Source organism: Oncorhynchus kisutch, unplaced genomic scaffold (assembly GCF_002021735.2).
Source record: "Oncorhynchus kisutch isolate 150728-3 unplaced genomic scaffold, Okis_V2 scaffold781, whole genome shotgun sequence".
Lineage (NCBI taxonomy): Eukaryota > Metazoa > Chordata > Actinopteri > Salmoniformes > Salmonidae > Oncorhynchus > Oncorhynchus kisutch.
The window spans coordinates 101,119-116,118 of NW_022262726.1; the positions used below are offsets into that span (position 1 = coordinate 101,119).

General features: G+C 45.6%; 1 protein-coding gene across 8 annotated transcripts in view; it reads right to left on the minus strand.

The window, feature by feature from the left end:
* Positions 1-15,000, minus strand: part of LOC109885643 (syntaxin-binding protein 4-like) — a 103,751-nt gene that overhangs the window by 49,554 nt on the left and 39,197 nt on the right. For 6 of the 8 annotated variants that reach the window (XM_031816332.1, XM_031816330.1, XM_031816334.1 and 3 more), the window contains exons 7-9: positions 9,998-10,115; positions 9,243-9,384; positions 1,381-1,487 (exon numbers count right to left, since the gene is read on the minus strand). In XM_031816332.1, the coding sequence (XP_031672192.1) occupies positions 1,381-1,487; positions 9,243-9,384; positions 9,998-10,115 (367 nt within the window). The remainder of the gene's footprint in view (positions 1-1,380; positions 1,488-9,242; positions 9,385-9,997; positions 10,116-15,000) is intronic. The other 2 variants (XM_031816333.1, XM_031816328.1) reach the window with 1 other exon arrangement.

The following is a 15,000-nucleotide window of genomic DNA, read 5'->3' on the forward strand; positions in this document are numbered from 1 at the left end:
AACTCAGCAGTAGAACTTTACAGGATAGATAGAAGAACATAGAACTTAGCAGTAGAACCTTACAGGATAGATAGAAGAACATAGAACGTAGCAGTAGAACTTTACAGGATAGATAGAAGAACATAGAACTTAGCAGTAGAACTTTACAGGATAGATAGAAGAACATAGAACTCAGCAGTAGAACTTTACAGGATAGATAGAAGAACATAGAACGTAGCAGTAGAACTTTACAGGATATATAGAAGAACATAGAACTTAGCAGTAGAACTTTACAGGATAGATAGAAGAACATAGAACTTAGCAGTAGAACTTTACAGGATAGATAGAAGAACATAGAACTTAGCAGTAGAACTTTACAGGATAGATAGAAGAACATAGAACTTAGCAGTAGAACTTTACAGGATAGATAGAAGAACATAGAACTTAGCAGTATAACTTTACAGGATAGATAGAAGAACATAGAACTTAGCAGTAGAACTTTACAGGATAGATAGAAGAACATAGAACTTAGCAGTAGAACTTTACAGGATAGATAGAAGAACATAGAACTTAGCAGTAGAACTTTACAGGATAGATAGAGGAACATAGAACTTAGCAGTAGAACTTTACAGGATAGAGAGAAGAACATAGAACTTAGCAGTAGAACTTTACAGGATAGAGAGAATAACATAGAACTTAGCAGTAGAACTTTACAGGATAGATAGAAGAACATAGAACTTAGCAGTAGAACTTTACAACTTTAGAAATACAGAACTATAAATTATAACTTTAGAAGTATAGAACTATAAAGTATAACTTTAGAAGTATAGAACTATAAAGTATAACTCTACAATTTCAGAAGTATAGAACTATAAAGTATAACTCTACAATTTCAGAAGTATAGAACTATAAAGTATAACTTTAGAAGTATAGAACTATAAAGTATAACTTTAGAAGTATAGAACTATAACTTTACAACTTTAGAAGTATAGAACTATAAAGTATAACTTTAGAAGTATAGAACTATAAAGTATAACTTTAGAAGTATAGAACTATAAAGTATAACTTTAGAAGTATAGAACTATAAAGTATAACTTTAGAAGTATAGAACTATAAAGTATAACTTTACAACGTTGTGAGTATAGAACTATAAAGTATAACTTTACAACTTTGTAAGTATAGAACTATAAAGTATAACTCTACAAATTCAGAAGTATAAAGTATATTATATCTCACATTATTACTTTTGATTTAATCTCCCACACAAACACTTCTACCCCCACACAAACACTTCTACCCCACACAAACACTTCTACCCCCACACAAACACTTCTACCCCCACACAAACACTTCTACCCCCACACAATTCAACCCCCACCCCCACCCCATCTGGTATCTCACCTGAATTTGACCTTGTTGACCATGCTCTTAGCCTCCTCGTGGGTCACACCTATCAAGGACTCCTTGTTGATGGCAATGAGCTGATCCCCTGGCCTCAGGCGCCCATCCTGCAAATGGGAGACAGCAGAAAATAAGAATTAGAGAAACGTCATTCTACATGCAATGTGGACATTTGTTTTGGACTTTTGTACCTAATCAGGAGAACCTTCTCCTTTAAAAAATTTTTTTTTTAACTATACACAAGTGGTGCTTACCGTGTGTAACATACAGTCCATCAGTAGACTACAGTGTGTAACATACAGTCCATCAGTAGACTACAGTGTGTAACATACAGTCCATCAGTAGACTACAGTGTGTAACATACAGTCCATCACTAGACTACAATGTGTAACATACAGTCCATCAGTAGACTACAGTGTGTAACATACAGTCCATCAGTAGACTACAGTGTGTAACATACAGTCCATCAGTAGACTACAGTGTGTAACATACAGTCCATCAGTAGTGGGCCAGTAACCAGCAGGTAGCCTACTGGTTAGAGTGTTGGGCCAGTAACCAGCAGGTAGCCTACTGGTTAGAGCATTGGGCCAGTAACCAGCAGGTAGCCTACTGGTTAGAGCATTGGGCCAGTAACCAGCAGGTAGCCTACTGGTTAGAGCGTTGGGCCAGTAACCAGCAGGTAGCCTACTGGTTAGAGCGTTGGGCCAGTAACCAGCAGGGAGCCTACTGGTTAGAGCGTTGGGCCAGTAACCAGCAGGTAGCCTACTGGTTAGAGCGTTGGGCCAGTAACCAGCAGGTAGCCTACTGGTTAAAGCATTGGGCCAGTAACCAGCAGGTAGCCTACTGGTTAGAGCGTTGGGCCAGTAACCAGCAGGTAGCCTACTGGTTAGAGCGTTGGGCCAGTAACCAGCAGGTAGCCTACTGGTTAGAGCGTTGGGCCAGTAACCAGCAGGTAGCCTACTGGTTAGAGCGTTGGGCCAGTAACCAGCAGGTAGCCTACTGGTTAGAGCGTTGGGCCAGTAACCAGCAGGTAGCCTACTGGTTAGAGCGTTGGGCCAGTAACCGAAAGGTTGGTGGATTGAATCTCTGAGTTGTTCTGAACAAGGCAGTTAACCCAATGTTCCCAGGCCGTCATTGTAAATGAGAATGTGTTCTTAACTGACTTGCCTGGTTAAATAAAGGTAAATAAATAAAAGACTACAGTGTGTAACATACAGTTCATCAGTAGACATACAGACCAGAGCAGAGCAGACAGACAGGCCAGAGCAGAGCAGACAGACAGAGTAGACAGACAGAGCAGACAGACAGACCAGAGCAGGCCAGACCAGAGCAGACAGACAGAGCAGACAGACAGGTCAGAGCAGACAGACAGAGCAGACAGACAGGCCAGACCAGAGCAGACAGACAGGCCAGAGCAGAGCAGACGATGCAGGTGTTCTGTTCTACATGATGCTGCATGTTGGCACAATGTGAGCAGAGGGCAGCCTTTCTAACAGCTAGAACGGCCAACACATCACATCAGCAGTAATATGAGAATTCTCTCTCCACTGTCATTAACCGCCAGGGACACCCCAGGAGGCAGGAGGGGGAGCGGTCTAATTGAATATAGAACCTTCTAGCATCCCAATGTCTAGACTCTATGGAACCTTCTAGAATCACAACGTCCAGGTTCTATGCAACCTTCTAGAATCAGAATGTTTAGGTTCTATGAAACCTTCTAGAATCACAACAGTTAGGTTATATGGAACCTTCTAGAATCAGAACACCCAGGTTCTATGGAACCTTCTAGAATCAGAACGTTTAGGTTTTACGGAACCTTCAAGAATCTGAATGTTTAGGTGCTATGGAACATTCTAGAATCACAGCATCCAGGTTCTATGGAACCTTCTAGAATCATAATGTTTAGGTTCTATGGAACCTTCTAGAATCAGAACATTTAGGTTCTATGGAGCCTTCTAGAATCAGAACAGCAAGGATCTTGGAACCTTCTAGAATCAGAACACCCAGGTTGTATGGAACCTTCTAGAATCAGAATGTTTAGGTTCTATGGATCCTTCTAGAATCAGAACATTTAGGTTCTATGGAACCTTCTAGAATCAGAACACCCAGGTTCTATGGAACCTTCTAGAATCTGAATGTTTAGGTGCTATGGAACCTTCTAGAATCAGAACATTCAGGAAAACAACTGAAAAATCTATGTCAGAGCAGAGAGCCTCTGATCCTTCTACATCCCATTACATGGCTTTGGAAAATATACATGACACACAAGATTAAGAGACCAGCAGGACAGAGACAGGATTGGGATGAGGAGAGGGTGGGCTGTTTCCATACAAGAGAACATCTCTATGACTGTCATACCACCAACCAAGAGTTACATGCACACACACACACACACACACACACACACACACACACATACACACACACACACACACACACACACACACACACACACACAGACACACACACACACACACACACACACACACATACACACACACACACACATACACACACACACACACACACACACACACACACACACACACACACACACACACACACACACACACACACACACACACACACACACACACACACACACAACCTGGTTTTACTGTAAGAGAGAAAGCTCATCTGATCTCCTCTCACATCGTGTACTGTAGGTCTTTAAAAGGAGGCAGACATTGTGTTGGGGTTATTTTTAAGGTACTTAGACTGTGGATGATTCATTAGGAAACGAGCTGGTGTATATTGTACTGTTTGATGACTAGGATTTGGTCCAACAGCGTCTTAGGAGTCACTACATTTAACATCATGTATCCTGTTGTTTTACAGTATTTCACAAGGACATTGCTAACAGTAGCTAAGCCTCCCATTCTGGGGGAATGTTGACAGTTGAAAAGGGATTTTAGTTGCTGCACATGTACTTTCCCAGCAGCATACCACCCTACATCCCACTGCTGGCTTGCCTCTGAAGCTAAGCAGGGTTGGTCCTGGATGGGAGACCAGATGCTGCTGGAAGTGGTGTTGGAGGGCCAGTAGGAGGCACTCTTTCCTCTGGTTCCCCCAAAAATATCTCAATTCCCTAGGGCAGTGATTAGGGACATTGTCCTGTGTAAGGTGCTGTCTTTCAGATGGGATGTTAAACTGGTGTCCTGGCTGTCTTTGGTCACTAAATATCCCAGGACATGTATTGTAAGAGTAAGGGGTGTTAACCCCAGTGTCCTGGTTAAATTCCCAATCTGGTCCTCGTACCATCACGGCCACCTAATCATCCCCAGCTTACAATTGGCTTGTTTAATTGCCATGGCTGTGTTCTCTGTGGTTCTGGGCCTGCTGTGTCTGTGTGCTGTGTGTGCTGTGTGGCTGTGTGTTCTGTAGTTCTGTGTGCTCTGTGCTCTGCCACCACTGTGTTATGGTTAGGAAACTGTCTGGCTCTGTACTGTGTTTCCCAAACTTGGTCCTCCAATAAGCTGCAACTCTACACAGTTTAAGTGTATCCCTTGACAAACACACCTCATTCAACTCATTGCAGGCTTGATGATTAGTTGACCAGTTGAATCAGATGTGCTTGTCCAGGGTTACAATAACAATGTGTTCTGATGGGTACTGGAGGACCAGGGTTGGGCTGTTGGTGGTACTGGAGGACCAGGGTTGGGCTGTTGGTGGTACTGGAGGACCAGGGTTGGGCTGTTGGTGGTACTGGAGGACCAGGGTTGGGCTGTTGGGGGTACTGGAGGATCAGGGTAGGGGGTACTGGAGGACCAGGGTTGGTGGTACTGGAGGACCAGGGTTGGGCTGTTGGTGGTACTGGAGGACCAGGGTTGGGGGTACTGGAGGACCAGGGTTGGGGGTACTTCGAGGACCAGGGTTGGTGGTACTGGAGGATCAGGGTTGGGGGTACTGGATGACCAGGTTTGGGCTGTTGGTGGGACTGGAGGACCAGGGTTGGGGGTACTGGAGGACCAGGGTTGGTGGTACTGGATGACCAGGTTTGGGGGTATTGGAGGACCAGGGTTGGAAAACACTGATATAGAACAAAGATATCAGGTGACAGAGTTGCAGCACTATGTATGTATGTATGTATGTACGTACAGTGGGGGAAAAAAGTATTTAGTCAGCCACCAATTGTGCAAGTTCTCCCACTTAAAAAGATGAGAGAGGCCTGTAATGTTCATCATAGGTACACTTGAACTATGACAGACAAAATGAGAAGAAAGAAATCCAGAAAATCACATTGTAGGATTTTTTGTGAATTTATTTGCAAATTATGGTGGAAAATAAGTATTTGGTCACCTACAAACAAGCAAGATTTCTGGCTCCCACAGACCTGTAACTTGTTTAATTGCCATGGCTGTGTTCTCTGTGGTTCTGGGCCTGCTGTGTCTGTGTGCTGTGTGTGCTGTGTGGCTGTGTGTTCTGTAGTTCTGTGTGCTCTGTGCTCTGCCACCACTGTGTTATGGTTAGGAAACTGTCTGGCTCTGTACTGTGTTTCCCAAACTTGGTCCTCCAATAAGCTGCAACTCTACACAGTTTAAGTGTATCCCTTGACAAACACACCTCATTCAACTCATTGCAGGCTTGATGATTAGTTGACCAGTTGAATCAGATGTGCTTGTCCAGGGTTACAATAACAATGTGTTCTGATGGGTACTGGAGGACCAGGGTTGGGCTGTTGGTGGTACTGGAGGACCAGGGTTGGGCTGTTGGTGGTACTGGAGGACCAGGGTTGGGCTGTTGGTGGTACTGGAGGACCAGGGTTGGGCTGTTGGGGGTACTGGAGGATCAGGGTAGGGGGTACTGGAGGACCAGGGTTGGTGGTACTGGAGGACCAGGGTTGGGCTGTTGGTGGTACTGGAGGACCAGGGTTGGGGGTACTGGAGGACCAGGGTTGGGGGTACTTCGAGGACCAGGGTTGGTGGTACTGGAGGATCAGGGTTGGGGGTACTGGATGACCAGGTTGGTGCTGTTGGTGGGACTGGAGGACTAGGGTTGGGGGTACTGGAGGACCAGGGTTGGTGGTACTGAATGACCAGGTTTGGGGGTATTGGAGGACCAGGGTTGGAAAACACTGATATAGAACAAAGATATCAGGTGACAGAGTTGCAGCACTATGTATGTATGTATGTATGTATGTACGTACAGTGGGGGAAAAAAGTATTTAGTCAGCCACCAATTGTGCAAGTTCTCCCACTTAAAAAGATGAGAGAGGCCTGTAATGTTCATCATAGGTACACTTGAACTATGACAGACAAAATGAGAAGAAAGAAATCCAGAAAATCACATTGTAGGATTTTTTGTGAATTTATTTGCAAATTATGGTGGAAAATAAGTATTTGGTCACCTACAAACAAGCAAGATTTCTGGCTCCCACAGACCTGTAACTTCTTCTTTAAGAGGCTCCTCTGTCCTCCACTCGTTACCTGTATTAATGGCACCTGTTTGAACTTGTTATCAGTATAAAAGACACCTGTCCACCAAAAAGTTATATTTTGGTTTGTCATGCACAAAGTAGATGTCCTAACAGATTTGCCAAAACTTATAGTTTGTTAACAAAACAATGTGTGGAGTGGTTGAAAAACAAGTTTTAATGACTCCAACCTAAGTGTAGGTAAACTTCCGACTTCATCTGTATGTATCTATTTCTCTATGTCTCTATCTCTCTATTTACAGTAATTATTCAGTGTCCTCAGTAATTATTGGGACAGTGAAGCATGATTTTTTTCTTATGGCTCTATACTCCAAAAGTTTGGATTTGAAATCAAACAATGACTCTGAGGTTAAAGTGCAGACTGTCAGCTTTAATTTGAGGGTATTTAAATCCATATCGGGTGAACCGTTTAGAAATGACAGCATTTTTTTGTACATAGTCACCCCATCTATCACACTGCAGGTGAAAGGTGCAGCGTGGACAAGCCTTCCCATCCTGCCCACCCACATCCTCCCCCCTCCATTAGTGTCAGCTTTCCAGAGAGGTTTGGAATATGGACAACCCTCATCTATTCCCTCACACCCTGCCCTGCCCCATCCTTCCCCTCTCCTCACACCTTTTCCTATCAGTGTCATATTTCTGGGAGTGGGCAGATGGGGGACAGGACAGGGAGTGCTGTAGGGGTGGTAGAGGCTAGATGGTAGAGAGGTAGAGGTCAGGGAGTTCTGTGGGGGTGGTAGAGGCTAGATGGTAGGGAGGTATAGGTCAGGGGGACAGGGAGTGATGTGGGGGTGGTAGAGGCTAGATGGTAGGGAGGTATAGGTCAGGGGGACAGGGAGTGATGTGGGGGTGGTAGAGGCTAGATGGTAGAGAGGTAGAGGTCAGGGGAACAGGGAGTATGGTGGGGTGGTAGAAGCTAGATGGTAGAGAGGTAGAGGTCAGGGGAACAGGGAGTGATGTGGGGGTGGTAGAAGCTAGATGGTAGGGAGGTAGAGGTCAGGGGAACAGGGAGTATGGTGGGGTGGTAGAAGCTAGATGGTAGGGAGGCAGAGGTCAGGGGAACAGGGAGTGTTGTGGGGGTGGTAGAGGCTAGATGGTAGGGAGGTAGAGGTCAGGGGAACAGGGAGTGTTGTGGGGGTGGTAGAAGCTAGATGGTAGGGAGGTAGAGGTCAGGGGAACAGGGAGTGTTGTGGGGGTGGTAGAGGCTAGATGGCAGAGAGGTAGAGGTCAGGGGAACAAGGAGTGTTGTGGGGGTGGTAGAGGCTAGATGGTAGGGAGGTAGAGGTCATGGGGGCAGGGAGTGCTGTGGGGGTGGTAGAGGCTAGATGGTAGGGAGGTAGAGGTCAGGGGAACAGGGTGATGGCCTACGTAAGCAGAGTCCTAAAGGGCTGACCTTCACAGTCTGTGTGTCTGTCCTGTCCTGCTGTCCTGTCCTGCTGCTCAGGGGACTGTGGGGACTCTGACTCGTCCCCTCCACACTTGAGCTAATGGGGAAGCAGTCTGCATCACTTTCTCTCTCTCTCTCTCTCTCTCTCTCTCTCTCTCTCTCTCTCTCTCTCTCTCTCTCTCGTCCTCTCTGTCTCTAGCTCTGTCTCTAGCGTTGTCTCTCTGTCTCTAGCTTTGTCTCTCTGTCTCTAGCTTTGTCTCTCTGTCTCTAGCGTTGTCTCTCTGTCTCTAGCTTTGTCTCTCTGTCTCTAGCGTTGTCTCTCTGTCTCTAGCGTTGTCTCTCTGTCTCTAGCTTTGCAGATTGTCGTTACCATGTCGACATGCCTAATGTAACTCTTCCATATTCATCATTGACTGGATGTTCTACCAGTGGTGTGAGTCTGGTGTTAAAGTCCCAGTGTTAAAACCCAGTGGAGGTAACTATGACTACAGTATCTGTTATGAAGTGAATCTATGAGAAGGGTGTGAGTCTGGTTCATTTCATCCCAGTGGAGGTAACTATGACTACAGTATCTGTTATGAAGTGAATCTATGAGAAGGGTGTGAGTCTGGTTCATTTCATCCCAGTGGAGGTAACTATGACTACAGTATCTGTTATGAAGTGAATCTATAAGAAGGGTGTGAGTCTGGTTCATTTCATCCCAGTGGAGGTAACTATGACTACAGTATCTGTTATGAAGTGAATCTATGAGAAGGGTGTGAGTCTGGTTCATTTCATCCCAGTGGAGGTAACTATGACTACAGTATCTGTTATGAAGTGAATCTATAAGAAGGGTGTGAGTCTGGTTCATTTCATCCCAGTGAAGGTAACTATGACTACAGTATATGTTATGAAGTGAATCTATGAGAAGGGTGTGAGTCTGGTTCATTTCATCCCAGTGGAGGTAACTATGGCTACAGTATCTGTTATGAAGTGAATCTATGAGAAGGGGTTCTCCACTGGTACCCTGTTCTTTCAGGATGGATCCCATTGGTGACCTACCCTGTGGCAGTCTCCCCCAGACAGAACCTCCTGGATGAAGACCGCAGGGCCGTCCGGTCTATTGGAGCCTCCGCCGATGGTGATGCCCAGACTAGAGGAGCGGGCTACAGAGATCAGCTGGATCACACCCTCTCCTGGGTGACTGGAGACAGGAGGAGGAGAGGAGGAGGATATATTATATACTGTAAGACAGACAGACACGTACAAACTCTCTCAAATACACACCCAGTCACAGCAACACAGGTGAACTAACAGGTGAACTAACAGGTGAACTAACAGGTGAACTAACAGGTGTACTAACAGGTGAACTAACAGGTGAGCTAACAGGTGAACTAACAGGTGAACTGACACGTGAACTAACAGGTGAACTGACAGGTGAACTGACACGTGAACTAACAGGTGAACTGACACGTGAACTAACAGGTGAGCTAACAGGTGAGCTAACAGGTGAACTAACAGGTGAACTGACAGGTGAACTGACAGGTGAACTAACAGGTGAACTGACAGGTGAACTAACAGGTGAACTAACAGGTGAACTAACAGGTGAACTGACTGTACAACCCATTCATATGGTAGATACATCAACATCAATGGTTGAACTGTACTATATTGTAGTGAGATTAACACAACTCCTGGCCTCCTTGTCAAGAGGTTTGAATCTCTTGGCGTAGCGGCTAAGGTGTTGGGTTGACAGTCCCTGGACCCGGTTGAGTCCCAGTCGGGGCTACCCCCTGAATTAGCTACAATAGCTATACCTGAGGGAGCGCAGTAGAGGGTTGTTGTAGGTGCTCTGAGAGCCAGCAGGACTCAAAAGCAAAGGACTCTGGGAGCGTGACGAGGACCCGGACGATGTGCTGTCCAGATATCTGCCTGCTTAGAAAGGAGGAGAGACAGGTAACAGTTAGTGACAGGTAACAGTTAGAGACAGGTAACAGTTAGAGACAGATAACAGTTAGAGACAGATAACAGTTAGAGACAGGTAACAGTTAGAGACAGATAACAGTTAGAGACAGGTAACAGTTAGAGACAGATAACAGTTAGAGACAGATAACAGTTAGAGACAGGTAACAGTTAGAGACAGGTAACAGCTAGAGACAGGGAACAGTTAGAGACAGGTAACAGAGACAGGTAACAGCTAGAGACAGGTAACAGAGACAGGTAACAGAGACAGGTAACAGTTAGAGACAGGTAACAGTTAGAGACAGGTAACAGTTAGAGACAGGTAACAGCTAGAGACAGGGAACAGTTAGAGACAGGGAACAGTTAGAGACAGGGAACAGTTAGAGACAGGGAACAGTTAGAGACAGGGAACAGTTAGAGACAGGTAACAGTTAGAGACAGGTAACAGCTAGAGACAGGTAACAGTTAGAGACCTGTAACAGTTAGAGACAGGTAACAGTTAGAGACAGGGAACAGCTAGAGACAGGTAACAGGTAGAGACAGATAACAGTTAGAGACAGGTAACAGCTAGAGACAGGTAACAGTTAGAGACAGGTAACAGTTAGAGACAGGTAACAGCTAGAGACAGGGAACAGCTAGAGACAGGTAACAGAGACAGGTAACAGTTAGAGACAGGTAACAGCTAGAGACAGGGAACAGTTAGAGACAGGTAACAGTTAGAGACAGGGAACAGTTAGAGACAGGTAACAGAGACAGGTAACAGAGACAGGTAACAGTTAGAGACAGGGAACAGTTAGAGACAGGGAACAGTTAGAGACAGGGAACAGTTAGAGACAGGTAACAGGGTCTTGGGATGCGAACAGGGTCTCCAGACGTTCCACCAGAGGGCAGTGTAAATAGGTGCTACTCCATGATGAAAGAGGACTGACCCCTCAGTCAGTTTCCTGCCTCAACGCTCCGGATGGGAGGGCCGCTGCCCCTGGACTTCATAAAGCAGTTCCTGACAACTGTTTAGTTTAGTCAGCTTGATCTCCTCTAAGCTGTAAATAATACTCTGCATGCTGCCCTATGCTATTTAGTTTTTTAGCCCTGAAATCCAAAAGGAAACGGACAGGAACAGAAATTGCCTGTCTTATAGAAGGGGATGTTACCGTGCTTATAGAGTTGTCTTGATTTGGACATTACAACGCAAGACTAATGTCAGCCTTTAAGAAATGTCTCCGATGTTATTCGCTTCATGAAAACATATATTTCCATTGAGATATATTTCCTTGAGATGTCATTGCAATTCAATGACCCAATGCTGAAAAACTAGGCTATTCAATGACTCAGTTAGAAAAACTAGGGAATTCACTGACCCAATGATGAAAAACTAGGCAATTCAATGACTCAGTTATGAAAAACTAGGGAATTCACTGACCCAATGATGAAAAACTAGGCAATTCAATGACTCAGTTAGAAAAACTAGGCAATTGACTGACACAATGATGAAAAACTAGGCAATTCACTGACTCAGTTATGAAAAACTAGGCAATTCAATGACTCAGTTAGAAAAACTAGGCAATGCAATGACTCAGTTGTGAAAAACTAGGCAATTCACTGACACAATGATGAAAAACTAGGCAATTCACTGACACAATGATGAAAAACTAGGGAATTCACTGACCCAATGATGAAAAACTAGGCTATTCAATGACTCAGTTATGAAAAACTAGGGAATTCACTGACCCAATGATGAAAAACTAGGCAATTCAATGACTCAGTTAGAAAAACTAGGCAATTGACTGACACAATGATGAAAAACTAGGCAATTCACTGACTCAGTTATGAAAAACTAGGCAATTCAATGACTCAGTTAGAAAAACTAGGCAATGCAATGACTCAGTTGTGAAAAACTAGGCAATACACTGACACAATGATGAAAAACTAGGCAATTCACTGACACAATGATGAAAAACTAGGGAATTCACTGACCCAATGATGAAAAACTAGGCTATTCAATGACTCAGTTATGAAAAACTAGGGAATTCACTGACCCAATGATGAAAAACTAGGCAATTCAATGACTCAGTTAGAAAAACTAGGCAATTGACTGACACAATGATGAAAAACTAGGCAATTCACTGACTCAGTTATGAAAAACTAGGCAATTCAATGACTCAGTTAGAAAAACTAGGCAGGGGAATGACAGACTCCTAATGAAGGGGAATGACAGACTCCTAATGAAGGGGAATGACAGACTCCTAATGAAGGGGAATGACAGACTCCTAATGAAGGGGGATGACAGACTCCTAATGAAGGGGGATGACAGACTCCTAATGAAGGGGAATGACAGACTCCTAATGAAGGGGAATGACAGACTCCTAATGAAGGGGGATGACAGACTCCTAATGAAGGGGAATGACAGACTCCTAATGAAGGGGAATGACAGACTCCTAATGAAGGGGAATGACAGACTCCTAATGAAGGGGAATGACAGACTCCTAATGAAGGGGGATCGGTCAACAACCTTGAAAACCTGTGTTTCCCTTCTCTCTCCTTTTTTTAGACAGCCGTGTGTGTGTGTGAGTGTGTGTGTGTGTGTGAGTCTCTGTGTGTGTGTGTGTGTGTGTGTGTGTGTGTGTGTGTGTGTGTGTGTGTGTGTGTGTGTGTGTGTGTGTGTGTGTGTGTGTGTGTGTGTGTGTGTGTGTGTGTGTGTGTGTGTGTGTGTGTGTGTGTGTGTGTGTGTGTTTGTGAAACAGAGGGGGGAGACAGGACATATACCGTATTTGTGGGGGTTATACCATGTTGAAATAGAGGGGGGAGACAGGACATATACAGTATTTGTGGGGGTTATACCATGTTGAAATAGAGGGGGGAGACAGGACATATACAGTATTTGTGGGGGTTATACCATGTTGAAATAGAGGGGGGAGACAGGACATATACAGTATTTGTGGGTGTTCTACCTTGTTGAAATAGAGGGGGAAGACAGGACATACCATGTGGACATAGAGGGAGGTCCTACCATGCAGGATGGGAGAGTTGTGTTATACCATGTGGACATAGAGGGAGGTCCTACCATGCTGGATGGGAGAGTTGTGTTATACCATGTGGACATAGAGGGAGGTCCTACCATGCTGGATGGGAGAGTTGTGTTATACCATGTGGACATAGAGGGAGGTCCTACCATGCTGGATGGGAGAGTTGTGTTATACCATGTGGACATGGAGGGAGGAGGGAGGTCCTACCATGCTGGATGGGAGAGTTATGTTATACCATGTGGACATAGAGGAGGTCCTACCATGCTGGATGGGAGAGTTGTGTTATCCCATGTGGACATAGAGGAGGTCCTACCATGCTGGATGGGAGAGTTGTGTTATACCATGTGGACATAGAGGGAGGTCCTACCATGCTGGATGGGAGAGTTATGTTATACCATGTGGACATAGAGGAGGTCCTACCATGCTGGATGGGAGAGTTGTGTTATACCATGTGGACATAGAGGGAGGAGGGAGGTCCTACCATGCTGGATGGGAGAGTTGTGTTATACCATGTGGACATGGAGGGAGGAGGGAGGTCCTACCATGCTGGATGGGAGAGTTGTCTTATACCATGTGGACATGGAGGGAGGAGGGAGGTCCTACCATGCTGGATGGGAGAGTTATGTTATACCATGTGGACATAGAGGAGGTCCTACCATGCTGGGTGGGAGAGTTGTGTTATACCATGTGGACATAGAGGGAGGAGGGAGGTCCTACCATGCTGGATGGGAGAGTTGTCTTATACCATGTGGACATGGAGGGAGGAGGGAGGTCCTACCATGCTGGATGGGAGAGTTGAGTTATACCATGTGGACATAGAGGGAGGTCCTACCATGCTGGATGGGAGAGTTGAGTTATACCATGTGGACATGGAGGGAGGTCCTACCATGCTGGATGGGAGAGTTGTGTTATACCATGTGGACATGGAGGGAGGTCCTACCATGTTGGATGGGAGAGTTGTGTTATACCATGTGGACATGGAGGGAGGAGGGAGGTCCTACCATGCTGGATGGGAGAGTTGAGTTATACCATGTGGACATAGAGGGAGGTCCTACCATGCTGGATGGGAGAGTTGAGTTATACCATGTGGACATGGAGGGAGGTCCTACCATGCTGGATGGGAGAGTTGTGTTATACCATGTGGACATGGAGGGAGGTCCTACCATGTTGGATGGGAGAGTTGTGTTATACCATGTGGACATGGAGGGAGGAGGGAGGTCCTACCATGCTGGATGGGAGAGTTGTGTTATACCATGTGGACATGGAGGGAGGAGGGAGGTCCTACCATGCTGGATGGGAGAGTTGTGTTATACCATGTGGACATGGAGGGAGGAGGGAGGTCCTACCATGCTGGATGGGAGAGTTGAGTTATACCATGTGGACATAGAGGGAGGTCCTACCATGCTGGACAGGAGAGTTGTGTTATACCATGTGGACATAGAGGGAGGTCCTACCATGCTGGATGGGAGAGTTGTGTTATACCATGTGGACATAGAGGGAGGTCCTACCATGCTGGACAGGAGAGTTGTGTTATACCATGTGGACATAGAGGGAGGTCCTACCATGCTGGATGGGAGAGTTGTGTTATACCATGTGGACATGGAGGGAGGAGGGAGGTCCTACCATGCTGGATGGGAGAGTTGTGTTATACCATGTGGACATGGAGGGAGGAGGGAGGTCCTACCATGCTGGACGGGAGAGTTGTGTTATACCATGTGGACATAGAGGGAGGTCCTACCATGCTGGATGGGAGAGTTGAGTTACACCATGTGGACATGGAGGGAGGTCCTACCATGCTGGATGGGAGAGTTATGTTATACCATGTGGACATGGAG